Consider the following 22,212-nt stretch of genomic DNA (forward strand, 5'->3'; position numbering starts at 1 on the left):
CCCTATAACGTTGGAATTTACTACAAGCAATATAGTCACACTGCATACTTAACCTCCGCCAATCCTGTGAGCCACTGCAAGCAAAACACAAAACACGGCAGGAATGTAAAGGAGACAGTGATTTGTCATGTATATTTGTGTTGTAGTACGCGGTGTTCTTTCTGCACCCATCTTCTCAAATATTGTATATTTGCTTATTTTCTTATCAAATTTATATAATGTCCCTCCTCCTGAAGGAGTCCAGCGTGGCACACACATGAATAAGAAAAAACCATTTAAACTTATAGAAAGTTTACAACTGCTTTAGAAGAATCATAGGTTATTTCAGGATTGGCCTTTAACAGACCTTCTAGCCATCAAAGGGACAGCCTTTGACTCTTTATTTAAAAAGAGTACCTATGGCCATCTATGCAACTGCTAGAGAGATCTGCTAACCAAATGAATGGACTGCATAATGTTTAACATTTGTTTTATTTATTATCAGCTTTTTTGAGTTTTTATTTCAGCAGACAGTGACAGCCAGAAAACAACTTTTTTGCTTAGGACACACAGAAGTTTCATAAAAGGAAAAAAAGTACAGGATTCTTCATAAAAAGAAAGCAAGTACAGTATTCTTTCCAAACTGCCAAAATTGGGAACTGTTCGCTGTTTACATTAACAATTCTGACTAGCACAAAGCTCCCATAGTCAACTCTAATATTATATTGAACAAAAATATCATAATCCTGAATAACATTAACCCAAACTTCCAGCAAAACTAACTAGTGGATATACTTATCACAGTACTCTTTTGAATTAGAACAATAACATGGGCAGGAAACTGTCTTTCACTAGGCAATGATGAAGAAAGGCTGTTGTTGCAAAGCATTAATATCTTCTGCCTTTAGTATCCTCTTTTACTTTCCAAAGCATAAGTTCCATACAAGCAGTTGCATCTTCACTACAGTCATGACCACCAACTAGAAAAAAATAACATTCATGAATATGCATAGTATTTAAAAGATTAGAAAGTTGGCACTGAATAGTTAACATTAATGGTTGTAGTAATAAACTCAAGTATTTGCATTTGTTTCCAAAATTACCCTCTTAAAAGAGCAAGTTTGAAAATTATCTTGAAGATAATGAATCGCTAAGGCAGTCTGTACACTATCTCCTCAAAGCACATTCTTTCCCTCAAAAGAATTCTGGGCACTAGTTTGCTCCTTGGAGCTGTAATTCTGGGATACAATCCTTATTTTGGGAAACCTGGATCGAACTGGAAAGTCTGAGTGACAACATAGTTATTGCTTGCTTCTTGGTTCTTCTCCATTAACTGTAAAATACACTGTCATTTTCACCACGTCTTACCATTATCTTGAATAATTCTTTGGAGATAATCAGCCATTAGATTTCTAAGTGCTCTTTTATGAGGCAGGCCTAAACGATGAGGAAAAACTACGGATGTATCCACAATCTTGTTATGAAACAGCTGGAAAAGAAACAAAGCTGGATGATTCAGTGACACTTCAAACTGGATTGTGTCTTGCCTCCTAAAATATTCTTGTGGTTAAAAAACACACTATCGCTTCAGTTAAAGCTTTAAGACCCTGATGTTGGGAAAGATTGAGGGCACAAGGAGAAGGGGATGACAGAGGATGAGATAGTTGGATAGTGTTCTCGAAGCTACCAGCATGAGTTTGACCAAAGTGCGGGAGGCAGTGGAAAGACAGGAGTGCCTGGCGTGCTCTGGTCCATGGGGTCACGAATAGTCGGACACGACTAAACAACAACAACAAAAACCATATCACATTAACTTTTTCACATAGGGGCCTCTGAGCCACAGCAATGCCATTGGGAAGTGGTGAAAAGGCTGCAGCTACTTTGTGGCACCATTGCCATGTCTCTCCAGTAGCATAGCATCCAATGGCTGGGAAGCCCTGGCCATTCTGAGGGCGAGAGGGCAAGGTATTCTCACAAGGGTTTGGATTTTGGCCCAACATGGCATTTGGAAACTAGATTTGGGGGAAGGTTATAAAAGGCCTCATACTACGCATCCTAGCCTCTTTCCTGGCTAGCAAGCTACACAACCCATCCTCCCATTCTCTGTAACATGTTTACCATAGCAGTTCTTTCTCAGAGCATAGTTAAACTATAGAATTTGCTGCAGCAATATACCGTGATGGTGACTAGCTTTGCTTATTTTAAAAAATTAGTCAAATTTATCAAGTATACAGCCACCCATCAATGGCTATTATTCATGATGACCATATGCCTGCATGTCACCTAGAATAGAATCATAGAATAGAATCATAGAATCATAGAGTTGGAAGAGACCACAAGGGCCATCGAGTCCAACCCCCTGCCAAGCAGGAAACACCATCAGAGCACTCCTGACATATGGTTGTCAAGCCTCTGCTTAAAGACCTCCAAAGAAGGAGACTCCACCACACTCCTTGGCAGCAAATTCCACTGTCGAACAGCTCTTACTGTCAGGAAGTTCTTCCTAATGTTTAGGTGGAATCTTCTTTCTTGTAGTTTGGATCCATTGCTCCGTGTCCGCTTCTCTGGAGCAGCAGAAAACAACCTTTCTCCCTCCTCTATGTGACATCCTTTTATATATTTGAACATGGCTATCATATCACCCCTTAACCTCCTCTTCTCCAGGCTAAACATGCCCAGCTCCCTTAGCCGTTCCTCATAAGGCATCGTTTCCAGGCCTTTGACCATTTTGGTTGCCCTCCTCTGGACACGTTCCAGTTTGTCAGTGTCCTTCTTGAATTGTGGTGCCCAGAACTGGACACAGTACTCCAGGTGTGGTCTGACCAGAGCAGAATACAGTGGCACTATTACTTCCCTTGATCTAGATGCTATACTCCTATTGATGCAGCCCAGAATTGCATTGGCTTTTTTAGCTGCCGCGTCACACTGTTGGCTCATGTCAAGTTTGTGGTCAACCAAGACTCCTAGATCCTTTTCACATGTACTGCTCTCAAGCCAGGTGTCACCCATCTTGTATTTGTGCCTCTCATTTTTTTTGCCCAAGTGCAATACTTTACATTTCTAGGACTAGAGGCAGTGTGCTTATGAATATCAGTTGCTGGGGAACAACAATTGGTCAATTTCAGGATATACACCTAGTGCCAAAACCTGCTGAAATCTGTAATCAATAAAGTTATGGCTTCTTTAAATTCCAATACTCCTATCCTGTTTTATTGCAATTCATGTTAGATCTATTCCTCACCCACACCACACCAGTGAACCTGGACCCGCAAAGGAGAGAGTTGTTGTCCTCATGTTCCCAGAGGCAGTGGGTTAATCACTGTGGGAAACAGAATGCTGCGCTAGATGGTATAAATCCAGCAGGGCACTTCTGTGTGCAGTATTAGACAGTACACAGAAGTTAAACCTGAACAGGTTTTAAGCAAAACATTTCAAATCATTATAAATATATTATCATTCTGTATAATATACCTTAAGAGCAAACAAATCACTCTCTAAACTATGTCCAATTAAAATTGTGTCTGCACTAAACAAGTTTAACAATATTGCCTGCACGTCCCGAATTGATGTTACAGTATTCTTCATGTCTTCTGCCGTCACTCCAGAAAACCTAAAGCAAATCAGAGTGTCAAGGGAAGTAAAACAATAGGGAGACATGAATATTTTAGAAATACCAGATTCACTTATCCCACAACTGATACAACTAAAGAATTTTTATTTTCCTTTTGGAATGAAAAATTTAGGGAAGGAATCAGACCATGACAAAGTAATAACATTATCTGTCTATTATTTGTCTCAATCCTATTCTCTGCTGGTATTTTGCACATATTTTACCTACACTTAATTATTACTTATAAAATTCAATTAAAAAATAACAATAAGTAACTTAACTCCAGACCCCTCATGCACTTCTTATAGAAATACTACAGGAAAAAGCAGTGATGCTATATAAGTAGCCCATGGGTTATACATCACTGACAGCATTCACATGCAGTGCTAATCAAAAATCCTGTCTTAATGAGCCAAGTTATGCACAAGGACAGCCTCCTTCTCCCTTTTATGCACGCAGCTGATAAAAGTTAGATTTAAGCACTTAAATAATAGCTTATCATTTACACGTGAAGATTAGAATTAAAATTTGTGGCTTCAAAACAACTAAAGATATTAAGCCAAACACAGCTTCATAACCTAGTTGATTTGAAGCCATTTGCCATTACACTTCGGAAGCTACGCTTTAAGGTATGCTTAATATCTTGGGTTGATTAGAAACAATTAATTATACCTTGGTTCACATGATTAAGCATTAAAACCTGGCTTGTTCAGCTGCTCACACAAAGGGAGTGAAGCAAATGCAAAGGAGCCCTATTGCACTCACATGTAGCTCATGCAGAGTCTGACCTATTCTCAGGATTTCTGGTTTACTGTTGAGTGTAAACACAGTTACTTATCTTCAAACACTTGATGTTTTGGTGTTTGAATAAGACACATACCTATTATTAAAATCTATTATTTCATTATCAGGCTTAACAAACGTGTCATAGATGACATGAAGTGAAGGATCAACTACTGTCACTCTGGAGAGTTCCAATCCACGTGTTGTGTAACACTAGAAGAGAAATGTGTTAAATAGAATTTTCCATAATTAAGTTTAGTTCCTGATTATGTTCTGAATAAACTGAAATGAAAACTAATGTAATTTTGAAATGGTGGAGATAGGTGAAAACATATTTGCTACGTTGTAAACATATTTTTTACATTGAAAATCATGGCAGTGCATGGTGTAGGCATATACTAGAAACTTTAAAATATAAAAGTAACATTTTTCTCTGGGAATTCCTAGAAATTCCTGTCAGCTTTTATGATAAAAGATGTTTTCAATTCATCAGTTACCTCTTAGTAAGCTACTTGATTACCCAAAAGATTATATTGTTAATTTACAATGGAAGTTCTATGTTAATCAAGTTTTATAAGTAATTGCTTACACTGAAAGAAAAATACACATGTAGCTGCATGTAAAAATGTGTACTTGTTTTTGCTAAATGATCCTATATTTCCTATACATCCTGCACTTTCTATATCTAGAGAAGGAATGAACAAAAACAAAAACCCACTAATATCCAACTCCCAGAGAAGTATATTGCCAGCATTACATATTTTATTTAATTTCAAAATATTTTAAAAGTTTTTAACCCATGCTTCATCATGTAGCAACACCAGGGTTAGATACAATCAGAATAAAAACCACGAAAATAATTCCCAATTACAATTTAGGAGAGCAACAAAAGCAGGTGCATTTTATGGGGCAGTTTTTCCTTCTCAAGTCAGTCTGTCCTGTCTGATCTACATTTCTCAGCTGAAGAGAATAACACCCAGTGCCTTTTTTCAGCCGGAACTCAGTTCTAGCACCTCTCAGAAGGGTGCCATTGCCATTCTAAGAGAATAAGGGAGGCATTCAGGGTGAGTTCTGGCACCTCTTTTTCTAGAAAAATAGCACAGGTAACACCTGTCCTTAAGTTATACTGCTAGGAAAACACAATTGCACTTTAAATTGCATTTTTTAAAAGGATCCTAACTTAGCATACCATTTCACAATCTAACGCAAATACACCATGATTTCCATCAAGTGGAGGTGGTTTGATGAAAGTCTTCACAAAGCCATCTATATTTTCTTTTCTGCCATCATGAACATGGAGCTACAAAGCACCAAGGAATATTCAAATTAGTCTGAGAAGTGACATATTTTCAGTAACTTTTAATTAAGTTACCATACCATTTCCAACTTCCCTTTTCTGGAAATTCGCCTTAGAAATTTACTAAGTATCTTTTGGAAGTTTATACGCTATTTTGTCAGGCACTTGATTATTGGTTGATGTTAAAGAATATGAAGTTGAAATGCTCAGCGTTCATTATCTGTTTTTTAAATTTTAAATGCTACTTCTTCATGCATTTCAAATGTTCATTTTCCCCACACAGTAACCAAGATGAGGGAGGCAAAAAAAAATAAATAGAAGACCACAATCTAAACCTTAATACAGAAAGCAAAACTATTACAGCATCTGCCACTGGTCCATCAAGATACAGATTGTTTTAATATCAGGACCAAGTCCCAGAAAGTGTAAACTAAAGTGTCCCTTAGCATATTCAATACTAATTTATTACTTATCTGCTTTTCTCTCACAAATTTAAATTTAAGGAAATGAAGACAGGCTTGAGCCCCAACACTTTTTTAGAACCAGTCCCATCTTGTTTTCTAGCATATTATGCTATCATGAGAACAGAATTCCCAAAAACAAATTAAAAATATATGCCTATTCTCATCTACCTTTTAAGAACTTCAGAAATGCATACATTTTTGTCTCTCTGCCAAAGACTACACTTACACCAATATTCAGTTCAGGAAACTGCTTCTAGGGCCAAGAAAAAATTCAGAGCACACACTACACCTGGGCAGCCCAACTTTTCATACCAAGTGAGCCACCAGAGTACTTTGACATGGAACCTGCAGGTGGCATACTGCAGGGGCGGGAAACAAGGCCGACATTTGACACCCACCTCCTTCCCAAAGCTGGGAAAGCACTAACTGGGCTCTGGGAAGCAGGCAGGACGACTCTAGGACCCTGTCAAAGCCTCTTTCCCAAAGCCCAGAGCCTCGCTTACCCAGCTTTGGGAATGCAATGGGAGGGCTGCATCACAGGGTGTGTGTGTCAAATGTTGCCAAGGGCCACAAAAAAAGACATCAAGGGCTCCATGTGGCCCTTGAGCTGCACATTGGACCACCCTGCTCTACACAAAAGAGGGTTGGAGCTTCTTGGAAGGAAACTTGGTCACCTATTTTGCTCTAGATAACACCTATTTTGCTAAGATAACAAGACTAGCAGAACAGCTATAGCTGGAATTCAAGAGGAGATTTTGAAACACTTTGTCTTTCATACTCGACCCCTGTCAATCCCTCTCTATATAGACAGTCAATCAGTGGCTATAGGCAGGTTGCTGCAAGCAAAAGCTAAAACAAAATCCTGAGAAATATACAGTGGTGCCCTGCAAGACGAATGCCTCGCAAGACGGAAAACTCGCTAGACGAAAGAGTTTTCCGTTTTGGATGTGCTTCGCAAAACGAATTTCCTATGGGCTTGCTTCGCAAGACGACAATGCCTTGCGAGTATAGCAACGAGAGAGACACTGCCACATTTTATGTTTATGAGTATCTCCAGGCTTGGATATTCACTTTAGTTTGTTCATTGTCTTGTTGGTTTATGAGGTTTTATACTCATTCTAGTAAAATTGTTGTTTATATTCATAAGCCAGTTCTGGTGTTGTTGGTTTGTTGTGAAAAGTTTGAGAACAGCAACTGGAGAGTACTCTCACCTTTGCAACCTGGCATCCAGGAGATCCTACCACTCCTTCGCAACAACTGTAACGTGTTTCCAAACCACCCGGAACTGTTACAGGGTAAGTAATAGGAAGCAGATGAGTAATTTCAAATCAATTCTTATCCTAAAAATTAAAATTTTGATAGACTGTACTGTGAACTATCAGTTATCTTCTTACCCTGACTTGGTTCACACATCACAATCAAATAATTAAAATAAACAATGGTTTAATGTGAACAAACAAGTTGATGCACACTGTTGAAATAAAAAAAAAAAAATCCCTTCACTGCTGTCAGGAAACATACCATACTTTGGTTTTGGGTCATGGTTTGTTTGGAGAAAGAAACTACAACCCCAGGTTTTGACAACACAACAGTTTGTTTCCTGGCAGCAGTATAATACTGAGGGATGCGTGAAGCGCCCATAATTTTAGCAGCACACACCAATACACTTTTCATTCACATTAAACCATAATTTATTTTAAATATGCAAACCAGAACACTATGTGAGCAGCTCTGCTTTTTTAAAAAAAAAAAAAACAGTTTAACAAAACCAAGTTGAATTCTGAGGATCAAATATACATGCATTGAAGAAAGGGATACTGAATTGGATTTCTAACTATCCAAAGAAATTATAGTTTTATTACAAATGTGTGTCGGTTTCTCTCAAGATTGTAGCTATACTGAGAATATGAAACAACAACCTTATCACCCATCATGTATTTTACTAAAGAGAGCAGGAAAATGGAGGTGAGGTACTGTACAAAGTCAAGCATAAATAGCTGAATATAATTTATTAGTTTTAACTACACTATCTACATGGGCTCTTTTGGGGGTGATGACAGTCCTGGCATGCTAAACCACCATTTAGGAAAGTTGGAACAAGCATCAGACCTGGATGTTCCTCCCTCAGATGCCAACTATCACAGCATCAGTTTTGTTAGATCTGAAATGGGGCACAGTGTTGTGATGTTGGTTTACTAAGCATAATATTAAAATCAACCCCAGTTTAAGATCCCGGCTACTAAAATACTAAGTCACAGTTCTCTGTATTGTTATATATTGAAACAGGCATGAAAAACCATGTGTGACAGGAAGTGGTGAGAAAAACACAGACCCAATGTTTGCTCCTGGCTTAAGAACATTACACCACAAATTAGTGCAAAGTCTGTATCTAATGGTAAGTGATTGGTGGCTTAATAAGGAAAAATGCAAGCAAAACTGTTTTTAATCCCTTCATTGTTAATCAAAATTTAACTTGCTGGCCCTGCTTCAGTGGACATTACCTGAGTAGTCTCAATCTCACCGGCATGTCCAGTATATGTCTGGGGAGACAGGAGTTTATCCTTACCTTTATGTCTTAATACTCTACCAGAATGGTAGCTGCATTCTTCTTTCCGAACATGCCTTCCTGATGAAGTTACAGTATATATTTCTCCACATCGACAACAAATTCTTCTGGAAGCTGTAACCAGTAACACAATCCAGTAGTAAGCCAGAATTGAGACCTGCAAGATGTTCATCTGCACTTACCCCCAGAAACCATTTTAATCACCAGAGACAACTGCAAAAAATCTAATGAATTTGGTTCTCATTCACATTATCAAGCAGCAGAATTGCTACTACTAGCGTAATTACTGATCAAAATAGTAAAGCTTTGGTAGGAGTAATTCAGATATATTCCAATTATGCATGGAACAGACGGATAATCACCCAAACAATATTAATTAAGTTGTTAAATTGATAGTTCAGGAGCAGAAAAAAGGTAGTTATCCTTCAAGCTTTATTAACCAGGATGACTTGATTCACAGTACTGGCAATGAGCGACACTTACAAGCATTTTATTGTAGCACTTTGTGGATGAAATCTTATGTTGGAAGGCATTTTTTGAACAATATAGGAAGATTTTTCTGATGAGTGTCAATTTTTCATTCCATTCTCACTTACTCACAGTCAGATAAAGCTGCTTTTATGGCGCCACTGCATAGTACAGCACTGCCAGGTTTCTCAGGATTTGGTTCAGGGAAGCCATTTTCCTTCAACTGTTCATCAGTCAAAGCATATTCTTTTAGAAGTTTATAGAGAGTAATTCCTGTAAAATCTTAATCACCCCAACAAAACAGTTAAAAAACTCTGAAGAGCTGTCATTCAGACATTATAACTGTCAGAATTATTTTCAGATTCAACTTATAGGTAGTCAGTAGCAGCTAGTTTTTCTTTGGTTAAGTTTATATATGCTGTGAAACTTTACAAATTCATCCTAAATATATGCCTTTTGTCATAGCATTTCTTAAATTTATATACAACCTTTCATTCAAAGATCTCAGCAAAAAATACAAAAAAGAAAAATACATAATAAAAACAAGAATAAAAACATTTTGAAAGCACTGAATTTTTTTCATTACTTTTCATTTTCATTATAAGCAAGTAATCAAAGAGTATTAGAACTAGAAAAAAGTAGCTTTTTATATTATAAGTACTTCAGTTGTGAAAGAATTTTAATACTTTGTGCAAATTTTTCAAAATACAGTAATAGTTTTATTTTACCATTTTTTTCTTCTTTTCTAAAGCCAGTTGAAGTAGTGCATTTATTGTCTGAGGGCTGGCCTATACAAAATAAAATCAGATGTCTCACATTGTTAATGTGAACTTATTTCTACAAACAAACATTGTATGTAATTTAAATGTACTTAGAAGAGAAATAAAATTGGTCCATTGTAACTACCAGTTTTCCCTTCCCACATCATTGGAACTTACCATCTGCTGACACACTGCTATGATCCCTCAATTTTTTAAGCTTGTTCACAGCTATGTTCAAGTATATATTTTTACTACCACAACGGTCATATATTGCCTTTTCTTCTATCAATGCCTACATTAAAAAGAAAAGTGTGTATGATATATACTGTAAATTGCACATCTACCCTGTACTCCCCCCCCCCCCCGCCCCACAATGGAACAGAGTATGTAATGGGGAAGAGCATCCAAACAAATAATAATAATAGTAATAATATGGTGTCCTTCTGACTCGGTTGCCTCAGCCACTCTGAGCTGCTCCCAACAGACTATTAAAAACACAATAAAACACCAAACATTAAAAACTTCCCTAAAGAGGGCTGCCTTCGGATGTCCTTTTTAGTGGTTCTGTTTTTATACGTAAGCGACTTTAAGTCCTATCAGGGAAAAAGGTAGGATATAAATATATAATAATATATTATTTATATCCTGCCTTTCCCCCTGATATATATATATAAAGAAAAATTGGCATTTAAAATTCAGTGGCCACAACTCAAGAGATCCTTTTCAGTTGCACCAGACAATTTAAAGTTTTTATTCCCTCCATCACAAACTGCTTTTAAAGGTCTTCTGGTTTTCATCAGTGGCTTTCTGTGTGGCACTGCTGTGGGTGCTTGCATGCAGTTTGAGAAACGAGTTCAACACTCCACTAGTGATGTACTGTAAATAGTCCTATAGTTTTGCACCACATTAAGTGTTTAACTGTGATGGTCTCACAACAGATTCAGAGATAAGTATAATCACCATATCCACTTCAATTTAAATTCAGAATTTATTTTAAATCAGATTCTTTTTTGAAATCAATTATTTTCATTCAAGAAGATTGTGTTAGTTGATTTCCTGTTATCTCCAATTTAGGTTTCTTTTGTTAAATATGCAGCAACAATTTAATAATATATAATGATTCTTAGCCATTTTATTACTAAGGAATGTTTATTTTTCAAATACTGTTTGGAAATAGGAATATTGATGGGCGACAGATACATTTAGTAAAGTAATTAAATATGAATAATTAACTTTTACTTTTTAGGACAAATCCATAATGAATACAGAAAGTCCCCATCACTTCTGCCCATAAAAAAGGAAGATCTTCTAAATTTGCCCAGTCAGACCAATAGGTTAATAGAAAAGAGTAGAAGCATCTGTAATCAAAGGAATTATTACCAGATTAAACCTTCAGCCATTGGCAATTTTCAAAGGGCTTATTAATATACCATATTGGCCCAAATATAAGCCACACCCGAATATAAGTCGCACCTTTAAAATTGGAGAGGGAAAAAGAAAAAAATACACAAATATAAGCCACTCCATTCCTCACTGCTCCTGGCTGCATACTGGGAGCAGCGAGGAATGGAGCTGCATTGCTGGCGGCCTTTCCCCTTCCTCCCCGGCCTTGGGGGAGAGGATGGAGGAATACGCGCTGGGCGGCGCTGCTTTGCCGCGCTCCTGGCTGCATATCGTCAAGTCGCGAATATAAGCCACACTTTTTAATTTTTCACAGTTGGAATTTGGGAGAAACATGAGGCTTATATTCAGGCCAATACGGTACCAGTTAACACTGCAAACTTATGTATGTTCACCTAGAAACAAGTCCCATTATGGTCAAAGGGACTTTCACCCCAGTAAATAGGTTTAGGATTGCAGCCTAAAACTGCAGTACACTGCAGGATTCATTGGGAGCAGAAGTCCAACCAAAATTAATGGCATTTACTCTTGAGTATACACACACAGGATCACACTGTATGTTATGTTTGCAACAAAGCACTCAGCACTTATTTCACATATCCACAATTCATATAACTGCCATAAAAAATAAATTACATTGGTTTTTAAAACTACTGCAGACCTTGTCAAAAGCTTCATTGACTGTTGCACAAACTTTCAAGAATTCTTCAAAAAAAAAATTGACATATCGTTGCCTTGTGTCATGTGGTACTTTGGATCCCAGCTCCACAATCACTGGAGGCCTTCTCCGACTTGATGCCTGAAATGTTGACTTATATTTAACTTACTACATGCATGAATTGAAATAACGTTCCTAAACTTATTGAAAGGTATTGTTTTGGGTAAAAGAAAAGGATTCTAAATCACTGAAAAGACTTCTGAACAAATACCTTATTATAGCTACAAACTCTTCTCCCTCAAATCCTATCCCCAAAATTGCAATAGTATGGCAAAGTCAGAATATTTTTCAACAGCAAACTATCTCTCTAAATATACTGTATTGTGGTGGTTTGTTAACTCTTTAAATCCCATTGGCTGCATTCCCTCTTTGCCAGCCCATCAAGGTCAGCAGAGTCAAAAATGAGTCCTGGCCTACTCTCACACACATGCAAACATGGACATGGGCATACACCCACCCACGCATCCATTGACCTGGCTCAAATTCGAATGAAATCATAGTTAAAATAAGCACTGTTTACTATTGGGTCACAGCACACAGGAATGGAGGATTATCCCTACACAGATAAACAACCTACATACCAAAAATGTTCATACTAGAATTAGGCTTGAACACAGTCTTCAGTTTATGTCAAAGTCTAAACAACACATTGCAGTGAAGAGAAGGGGCTGTAGACTGGATGGGAAAGCCCTATTGGTCACCTTCAACCTACAAACCACCTCTGATTTGATTTTTAAATTTTTGATTTTTAAATTTAATTGATTTTTAAATTTAACAAATACTATTAGGACATCACCATTTCAAACTAGATTTGTATGGCACGTTATGCACTGGTTTCCCATATGTCCCCCAATAACTTCTTAATAAATTTGACTATAAACCCAGAAGCCTTTTACTCTATTTTAACACAAAGGAAAACATGAAATACCTTAATTGGCTTGGGAGTATTTTTTTTTACAGGATAATTGGAAAGTCTACATGGCACTGATGTTAATGCATTTCCAGGAAGTAGTACATTCACTTGGCCAGTGCTTGTTCCAACAGGCTGAACTTCAAACACATTTAAACAAACTGAAACAGACAAATATTGTGTAGTTTAAAGCTTCATTTGTAAATGCACTTCACATAGCCAAACTATCTTCTTAAACTTTATCTGGAAGCTGAATGATTACAGTAAATGCCAGAGTGACCATTAAGGCAGTCACATGGGATGAACAGCTTTTGTGTGGTGACCATTCCTTGCCACAGGTATGACAGACAATATGACCTGTCCTGTGATCACCTGAGCTCGCTGAAGGTTTCCATGCTGCTGGTTGATAATACCAGCCTTCCAACAGCTTGCTGAATATGTGTACCAGCATTTATTTTACATATAACAGCAATTACTGGTACATAAAGCAATATATCCCAAAACCATCCCTTAAAAAAGGTAAAGGGACCCGACCATTAGATCCAGTCGTGGCCGACTCTGGGGTTGCGGCGCTCATCTCGCTTTATTGGCCGAGGGAGCCGGCGTACAGCTTCCGGGTCATGTGGCCAGCATGACTAAGCCGCTTCTGGTGAACCAGAGCAGCGCACAGAAACGCTGTTTACTGTCCTGCCGGAGCAGTACCTATTTATCGACTTGCACTTTGATGTGCTTTCGAACTGCTAGGTTGGCAGGAGCAGGGACTGAGCAATGGGAGCTCATCCCTTACACATCACTAATTCTATCAGAGACACTGGGGGGGGGGGACCAATCCAGTTCTGCTTTGGAGAAAACAGGTATTGTAAGATGCAATGGCTGTGATACAGGCTGTGTACAATGTAGCCTTTGAAATGCACAGGGGTCATTTTTCCACAGGGTGCTTTTGTACAGTGGTTACCAGTTGTGCACACCTTCTTGCAATCACCTCATTTAAAGTCACAGATACCATCTGTATTGTCTATACACAAAGGTGGGCATGTTTTCAAATAGCATGGAACAGTGTTCTATTCCCTTTCCCCTTCATGGCTAGGGCTGGTGTGAATTGTTGAAAACATTGGAGGACACCACATTTGTCTGGAGGACACCACATTTGTCTCTCACAGATTCTAAGCTATCAATGCATGGACACTGGCTGTTTTGATGAAACCTGATCTGAATCAGAAACCTAGGAACAATCAACTACTCATTCTCTACATATCCTGCTGTTGGTTTCTTGGTCTGGGGGACTGGGAAGCAAATTAAAGCTAAATTTTATGAGATCTTGTTTTAACTCACACAAACTTGTTTTAACTCACACAAACTCAACAAATATCAAAAGTGTAATATACTACTTCATCATACCTATGGGGCCCATGCTTTGAATCTGAGTAGCTGGTATTACAGATGCAGTTCTCTTGGGGCCGCAAGTTGCAGCAACAAAAGCTTGACCACTTTTAACAGCAGTTGTTATTTGTGTTGCTTGTTGCTGTGCTTGCAGTATTCTGGAATGACAGGTCCGCTTTGGAAGAGGTGCTTTTAAAGGCACGATTATTTCTTTAGTGGTATTAACCTGATGAGTATTGAAGAATGAACAATATCTAAATTCAGTAAGTGCAATACTGTATTTACTACCCTAAAGTAAAGTTACACCCCAAGACTGTAAAGCAGTATTTCCATCTCTTCATAAAGATAAATGGTCAAACAGTTGGGTCACTACTTCAGTTACTATCAATACCACTCTGTTGAAAGTAGTAGAGCACCTTGTATCAGAAAACGGTTTGTCCATTAGCAATTTGGACCTGTTCACCAATGTATCATTTGATATTTTGTCACTTGGCATCTTAGTGTTTCGAGGCTCTTAACTTTAAGGTGATATGCAAATTGTATCTACAATCTATTGATGAAACAAACACAAATTAAGTCAACATTTGGAATCGTAGTAAAGAGAGGAAAATGCAGAGATGAAAATGCAACTTAGAACCTGCCTGACAGGTTTAACATGCTTTAACCGACAAAGTGTTAGTACCTCATTTAAGATATTAAGAACTGTTTCCCACACCATGGGCTGTATCTAATGATACTCCTACTCACAGTAGACCCATTGAAATTAATTAACATGACTAAGTTAGGTCCGTTAATTTCAATACGTTGACACCACTTATTTGCCATTAACCTATATCCATGTTTACATAATGAAATACTAGCAAATATTTCCCCAAACTGCTAGATTGAAACTCACATCAAATTTTGCAGTGTGTGCAATTCTTCTCTTCTGTCCAGGAAGCATACTTGTCTTCAAATTTGAGTTTACGTCTGTTTGCGCTGCAAGGGCCTGCTTTTTTTAAAGAAAGGAAAATAGCCATACACAAACTGCAAAAACTATCAAGATTGTTGTTTCTAAATTATAAAATTACAACAAATTACGGTTTGTTTTCATGATACTGCAGTTCTGTAATGAACTCTGGCTTCCTGAAACTTAAAAAAAGACTTTCAGAGGATGGAAATCCAAAGGCAATCTTTAATATTACAAAAAATCTTCATTTAACCAAAAAGTACTACTTTTTCCCCTAGCTATTAGCTGGAATTTTATCATCTGTTAATTCCAGATTCTCACCAAGTGAATATGCATTGATACACACACAAAAAAGTGCTGAATGGTCAGAAAAAAGATTGATTGAGGGAGCAAGCCAAAGAGGAAGTCCTCTGGCTCGCTCCTCTGTTTAAAGGGCTCCGGCCACGCCCCCCCGGCCAGCAGGTTGGCTGGCCGGGCTCTGACGTGGCCGGGATCCCCAGGCAATGGGGGACAAAGTCCCCTGCCCCCGGTGGGGAGCGGGTGGCCACACGGTCCACCGCAACTCCTCCCCACTGGGAAGTGGAGCAGATTTCCAGATTCTCACCAAGTGAATATGAATTGATACACCAAAAAAAGTGCTGAATGGTCAGAAAAAAGATTAAATAGAAAACAATTTGTGTCTGCCTTTACAAGGAGGAAGGTATAAACTGAGAAAAGCAAAAATACCTGCTTTGCTAACCTTTCCTTTTGTGCTTCATGTTCAACAAACTCATTGAAAATTCTCCGACATTCTTCCATAGTATCATCTGATTCAGAAAGTTCATTATCCTCTTCAACGTCATCATCTTCAGAAGAGTCTAATACTATTATCTCATTTTCTTTGGCATCCATTTTCATAGTTTTATCAGTACAATTTTCACCAGTTTTTTCAACAAATGTATCCTCACTCAAAACTGGAACACAGCTTCGTTTAATAGGCAATGCGTTGCTTTTTCCATGTAGCTGAATACTCCATTTCCCAAAATGTATTGAATCTTTTTTAGAGCTTTCTTGTAGTGCTGTAACTCTATCTTTTGTACTGCCTCTAGAATATAGCTTAGTCTGAGTTTTGTTTTTCAGCAAAGTTTTAGGATTACTAACCTCCTCAGTCATATTGCATGCTTTAACAGAAGTAACATTCAGTGACTCCTCCTCCAAAGTTTCTTTGTTCATTTCAAACTTCATCTGAGGAGATACATTATTGCCTTTAGTAGCAGGGTAATATTTTGTCCAGAGTTTGCTTCCTACATTCAAAGCACTCGCTTTGACATCTGCTAAATAAGCACTTTCTGCTGCTGACATTTTTATTTTACTTTTATTTCCATCACTTTGATTAACACTGTGCAGGCCAACAGTGATGACTTCTGATCTTTCTCCCTCTAAATTTTTTAAAATATCTGATGTTCCAGAGTTCTGAACAGTTTCTAAATTAGCTCCAAAACTCATTTCATTTACTTCCCTATTCCACTTTTTATAGGTCTTGCTTATTCTTGGTTTCTTTGATACATTCATTGGTGGGGCATCTATTATAAGCATATCATCATCTGATTCCTGGAGTTTTATTGGTGAAGAACTTACTGATCTCTTCCTTGGGGATCTGAATCTATTTTCACCTGGAAAAGTTTTTATAGATGCTTGTAAATCTCTACAATGAGAGACTTTAAAATGTTTAGAGTGACATGTGTCATTTTTATCTACTTCCTTCAAAGAAGACCCGAGACCTGCAGAATAATTGAGTAATGGGTCATATTCAAGATCAGTAGCTGGACAGCTATGGTCAAGAATATATTTACTGGACCTTTTAGATTCTTTTGAGATTGAAATGGTATTATTTTTTACTTCTACAGGACTATTACAGGCATCACCTTCATCAGAGAAAGATTTATTTCCTTTGTTGTGATTTGTTGCAAAAATCACATTATTTTTGAAATCTTGCACCCAGTCGTAACAGAATAGTTTCTTCTGCTCTTCAACTTCAGTCTTGAGTGACTGAATTGCTTTGTTGATCATTTCTAATTCTTGGATATTTTTATCAAGACCTGTTGATTAGAAGAAAGTTTTATAAATACCGTAGCCTTAGGTTATACACTAATATTTCAATTATATGTAAACAGAGCATTAAAGAATACAATTACAGAACTTAGCCCAAACTCTTAGTTCTGTCATCAACTATTTTTGAAGGGCATTGGAATACTTTATTGCTTTAAAGCGACACACGATACAAAAACCCAGCACATCTAAACCATGTGCGTTGTTTCTAAGAATTACTCAACAAAGACATTGCGAAGGAGCCAAAGTGAATGCATTTTAGGGGTGCCTAAAGAAACTATATTCCAAATCACCTGAAAAATAATGCCATGGCAACACAGGAACATAGAAATAAAAACTACCGAAAAAAGGTAAAAAGACTATTAACACAACACCAGGGCCGGATTTAGGTTTGATGAGGCCCTAAGCTACTGAAGGTAATTTTTATGTCCAGCTGTCCTTTGTCAACAACAAATTGTCGCTGTTTTTTGTGCTGAATATATGCTATATGGTAATTTATGGACCTATAAATATCTAAAGCCATCTGCAAATGCAGAATGTAGGCACCCTATATACAAAATGAACAAACCAGTGATATTTTAGGGAGCAGGCTAGGAGGCCGGCCCATGATTTACATCATAGGAAGGCTCCTACACAACACAAAACACTGTTGCTGTAAGTTTCATTTGTTTTTTATCTTATATTTTGGAAATGTACATCCAGTTTTTTCCCCCCTTTAATTTTTTGGGGGTCCTATACTGTATAAGCTATATATTTAGCTTACACGTAAATCCGGCACTGCACAACACAGATGCCGCTAATAAAAAAAGGGCCTATTTTCAGTCTCATTTCTCTGAGAGGAGACACAAAGCAAGGAATGTCGCTTTTTAAAAGCGCGGGCTGGGATGACAAGCCTTGATATTTTATCCGACTCATGGGGAAGAGGCTCCTGTTCGGGGGAACTGATGTGGGGAAAAGGCGGGAACGCGCGGTCGGGCGTGAAGGACCCCGCAGGCGTGAAGTAAAACGCGCGTTTAAGGCCGCCGTCCACACGCGCCAGCTTCCCTCCCTCACCCTGCGCTGAAGAGGCGCTCAGCGGCCGCGGCTGAGGGACCGGCGGCTCCCCTTGAAGGCGGCGCCGGCGCCGAAGGGCCTCGTGTCTATACTGGCAGTGGGGCCGCCGGCACCCGCGGGCGTCGAAGGGGCAAGGGAGGCTCCTGAAGAAACCCGCCGAGGGGAGCATCCCGCCTTTTCCCGCCTCCCCGCACGCCGCGGCCGGAGAAAAGGCGCGCAACGCTCCCGACGAAGCCTAGCTCACGCGCGAAACCGTTGGAGGGGGCGGGGCGAGGCCACGCGGCGCGGCTACTAAAGCCCCGCCCCTTTTCTTGCTTGCTTGCTGCTGCTCCTCTCTCCCTCATTGCGCAAAGGCGCCTCCTTATATTTAAATGAAGAGAACGACAGCCCTACCCACTTTCGGGGCGTGGCTTTCGCAACGGTGTTTAACGGTCCCCCGAGAGGGGTTAAGGCACTTTGCCTGAGGTAGCGGGCCCCCTGCGCATGCGCCTTACTGGATTTATTCAGGCTGGGCGTTTCTGCCAAGGGTCTCGGTTCCTTGTTTTTGGTGTTGTGTTGTGGTATATAGCTTGGGAATTGTGGCTGGCTAGAGGCGCTGGGAGTTGTAGTTCGCTTTCATTCTGGGTAATGTCTTTGGTCAGGGAAAAATAAAGGACAAAATATGAGACTGGTAGAAGGGGGCGGTGGAGGGGGCTAAAATTACTTTACCTAGTGCAGAAATTACTATATATCCCCTTACCCACTCCGACCCACCCACCTCTGTGCAAAAACTCTTCCACCAGGGCTGTGCAAACAAACCCCCTCTCTCGCTTTCTGACCCACCTGCCGCCTCTGCCCATGCAAAACCCAAGACTCCACCCTTTGCCCCCACAAAAACTGTCTCCGTGCTATTTTTCTAGAAAAAGAAGTGCCAGAACTCGCAATCTCCTCTTACAGGTAATGATAATAGTAATGAAGCCGGGCTAAGAGCAGCTAACAACAGTAAAAATAGCACAGTTTACATAAAATCACAATCAATTATTTGAAATACAGGACCCCTGGACGGTTAAGTCCAGTCAAAGGCGAATATGGGGTTGCGGCGCTCATCTCGCTTTCAGGCCAAGGGAGCCGGTGTTTGTCCACAGACAGTTTTCTGGGTCATGTGGCCAGCATGACTAAGCCGCTTCTGGCGCAACGGGACACCGTGACGGAAACCAGAACGCATGGAAACGCTGTTTACCTTCCTGCCACAGTGGTACCTATTTATCTACTTGCGCTGGTGTGCTTTTGAACTGCTAGGTTGGCAGGAGCTGGGACAGAACAACGGGAGCTGACTCCATCGCGGGGATTCGAACCACCAACCCTCTGATCTGCAAGCCCAAGACGCTCAGTGGTTTAGACCACAGCGCCACCTGCTCCCTTTCTCTTATAATGGCAATGGCACCCATTTGACTGGTGCCGGGACTGGGTTCCGGTGAATTCCACCCCGGGAGAAAAAAAGCTCTGCCCTCTCAAAAGCCCTCCTCCCAGCGCCACCCTACCCTCCTCATGGACCTATCCTCCACCTGCACAAACTCCCACTTAGGCTCTCACTCTCTTCCCCACACCAGACCCACCCTCTGCCTAAGCAGTTTTGAGGATGAGGAGGAAGATGAGCTTGAATATGTGAAAGAACATGTTCCGTTTGAAATTCAAGCACAGCAGAGGACACTTTTCTCCAAAATAAAAAGGACAATCGCCTTTTCTCTTTTTTTTAGGGACAGGTGGCAACCCTAGATAATAAACCCATTGCTTTTCTTGGCCAAATAAACTTATGTGCAGACATGTTGCACGATGTGCAAGGGTGTTCATCACCATGGTGCGTGAAACAGCCCTGACTCTTTCTCACCTCTGATTTGTTTTCCTCTTTTGTACCTTTTCCCTTTTACAGTGTCTATACACACACACACACACACACACACACACACACACACTACATAGTGTAGGGTAATCTGCCTTGTATAGCTAACATGCCTATGTCTAATTAATGCATGAAGGAGTTAACACCATAGAATAAGCTGTCCTGCCAGGCTTACTTGTGTCACTTCCCCTATCCTTGGGAGGAAATAGCTAATCAAGTCTATTGTACCTAGTCTACCTGAGAAGCTCAGTTGGTGAAGAGGTATGAGTTGGTTGCTCCAGCTCAAGCGTTTGTCTCTCACCAGCACTCTTGAGTTCCTATACCAATAATCTAGGAACTTTTACTACGATACTTTGTAACTACATTTTACTGCTTGTGCAAGTTTTCTGATGGATGGAAAAGCACAAGAACCAGACCTTTGAAGAGTTTGTAAGTAAACCAATTTTTAATTTGCCAAATGTGTGGTCTTTTTCTATGCTGGGGGAAGAGGGAAATTTTGGAACCCACTTGAAAGGTGCATATTTTAAATGTCTTAACAGTCTATATTTCCACACTTGTCTTTGCTGTGTATTTTGTGGCTTTAAATCTCTGCTGTGTTTCTCTCACCAAATAGTACTTGACCCAAACTTGGGTCTTGGCATCCAGGAATTCTCCTTTCTGTTTTTTTCCCCTTTTGCACCGACACACAAACAGCAGCAACCAGACCAACAATAATCAAATAGATAATTGGTAATAGTAACTGAATAGTCAGCAGCAACTGTAAGAACAAAAACAATAATACAGGTATATGACAGGCAGGAAACAGCGAATGTGAATGAAAATATGATGATGGATCTGTCGCAACTTAAACTTGGTAGATGACCTGGGAGGTTACAAAAGAAGTGCTTGTGGTTTGGCTGAGTTTCCAGTGGTGCTGCTAGGGCTGGACCTAGAGCCCAAAGCAAAGGACCCAACAGTTCAGGGTGAACCCTAGAAGAGTGGCAGATAGTGCCCTTTATTTAATTTTTAAAAATCTTTTATAGTTGGGGCCCAGGTGTACATGTGGTTCCAAATGCTCATTTTATAATTTTATTATGCAAACAAAATAGCACTTAGTCCCAAGGAAACGTACCATATTTTTTGCTCTATAAGACTCACTTTTTCCCTCCTAAAAAGTAAGGGGGAATGTGTGTGCGTCCTATGGAGCGAATGCAGGCTGCGCAGCTATCCCAGAAGCCAGAACAGCAAGAGGGATTGCTGCTTTCACTGCACAGCGAACCCTCTTGCTGTTCTGGCTTCTGGGATTCCGATTTTTTTCCCTTTCATGTTTTCCTCCTCCAAAAACTAGGTGCGTCTTATGGTCTGGTGCATCAGGGCAGCAGAAACAAACCCCATTTTTAAATTTAGATCAGTTGTACACCATTGTTCAGCCAAAGGTCTCCCTTAGTTGCTTACATACAACCAATTAAAACCAGACAGTCCCTGCCTTACAATCTAAAAGACATGGCACAAGAGGGAAAAGGGACAGGGTGGGACAAGCTCATTTTTAAAATGAGCTTGTAGTCGTGGTAGTGGTGGTGTTATGATTGAAATGAGTTTAAAACGTAAAACTATATGCCCAGTGTATTTCCTTTTATAGCTGGTGTTTCTAATGTCCTAAGGTGCTCTGACATACCAGGTGTAAAACATGGCTTCCCCCAAAAAATCCTGGTAAGTGTAGCATGTTTAGGGTGCTGAGAGTTTTTAGGAAATCCTATTTCCCTCACAGAGCCACAATTCCCAGAGTTTGCTGGGAAAAGAGATTGTTAAACTCCTCGGAATTCTTTGGGGAAACTATGTTTAAGGTGGTAGAATACTGTGTTTCATTATGCATACCAAAGTTTATTTGCTCAGTGTGTGGTTGAAGTGGGTCTAAGGTTTTGCTGTT

At 39.5% G+C, this 22,212-nt stretch overlaps 1 protein-coding gene across 6 annotated transcripts; it reads right to left on the reverse strand.

The window, feature by feature from the left end:
• Nucleotides 1-452: 452 nt before the first annotated feature.
• LOC310696562 (RNA exonuclease 1 homolog) lies at nt 453-18,761 on the reverse strand. 6 transcript variants are annotated; one of them, XR_014520627.1, is made up of 16 exons: nt 18,428-18,761; nt 16,013-17,364; nt 15,233-15,328; nt 14,356-14,563; nt 12,976-13,118; nt 11,991-12,128; nt 10,106-10,220; nt 9,896-9,955; nt 9,300-9,449; nt 8,700-8,813; nt 7,345-7,418; nt 5,562-5,672; nt 4,470-4,585; nt 3,036-3,589; nt 1,348-2,262; nt 453-959 (listed from the first exon to the last, which is right to left on the reverse strand). XR_014520627.1 is itself a non-coding variant. In XM_083482237.1 (16 exons), exons 1-16 carry the CDS (start codon nt 18,594-18,596, stop codon nt 868-870), a joined length of 3,198 nt encoding a protein of 1,065 aa, XP_083338363.1. In that variant the 5' UTR covers nt 18,597-18,761; the 3' UTR covers nt 453-867. The 6 variants fall into 6 exon arrangements, 3 of the variants coding, with proteins under 3 accessions (XP_083338363.1, XP_083338364.1, XP_083338365.1); XR_014520628.1 differs by having other exon boundaries at nt 15,233-15,325; nt 18,428-18,752; XM_083482237.1 differs by having other exon boundaries at nt 1,348-1,468; nt 3,451-3,589.
• Between the last annotated feature and the right edge of the window lie 3,451 nt (nt 18,762-22,212).

Source organism: Podarcis liolepis (assembly GCF_965112155.1).
Source record: "Podarcis liolepis genome assembly, chromosome: 17".
Taxonomy (NCBI): domain Eukaryota; kingdom Metazoa; phylum Chordata; class Lepidosauria; order Squamata; family Lacertidae; genus Podarcis; species Podarcis liolepis.

Excerpts from the sequence above, each read along its gene's own strand:
- LOC310696562 (XM_083482237.1), bottom strand. The coding sequence starts at position 18,596 with ATGCTCCCCTCGGCGGGTTTCTTCAGGAGCCTCCCTTGCCCCTTCGAC. Across the intron at positions 15,329-16,012 it reads AGGAAAGGTTAGCAAAGCAG|CAGGCCCTTGCAGCGCAAAC; the intron begins GTATTTTTGCTT and ends CTTTAAAAAAAG. Across the intron at positions 13,119-14,355 it reads TCAAAGCATGGGCCCCATAG|TTTGTTTAAATGTGTTTGAA; the intron begins GTATGATGAAGT and ends TGTCTGTTTCAG.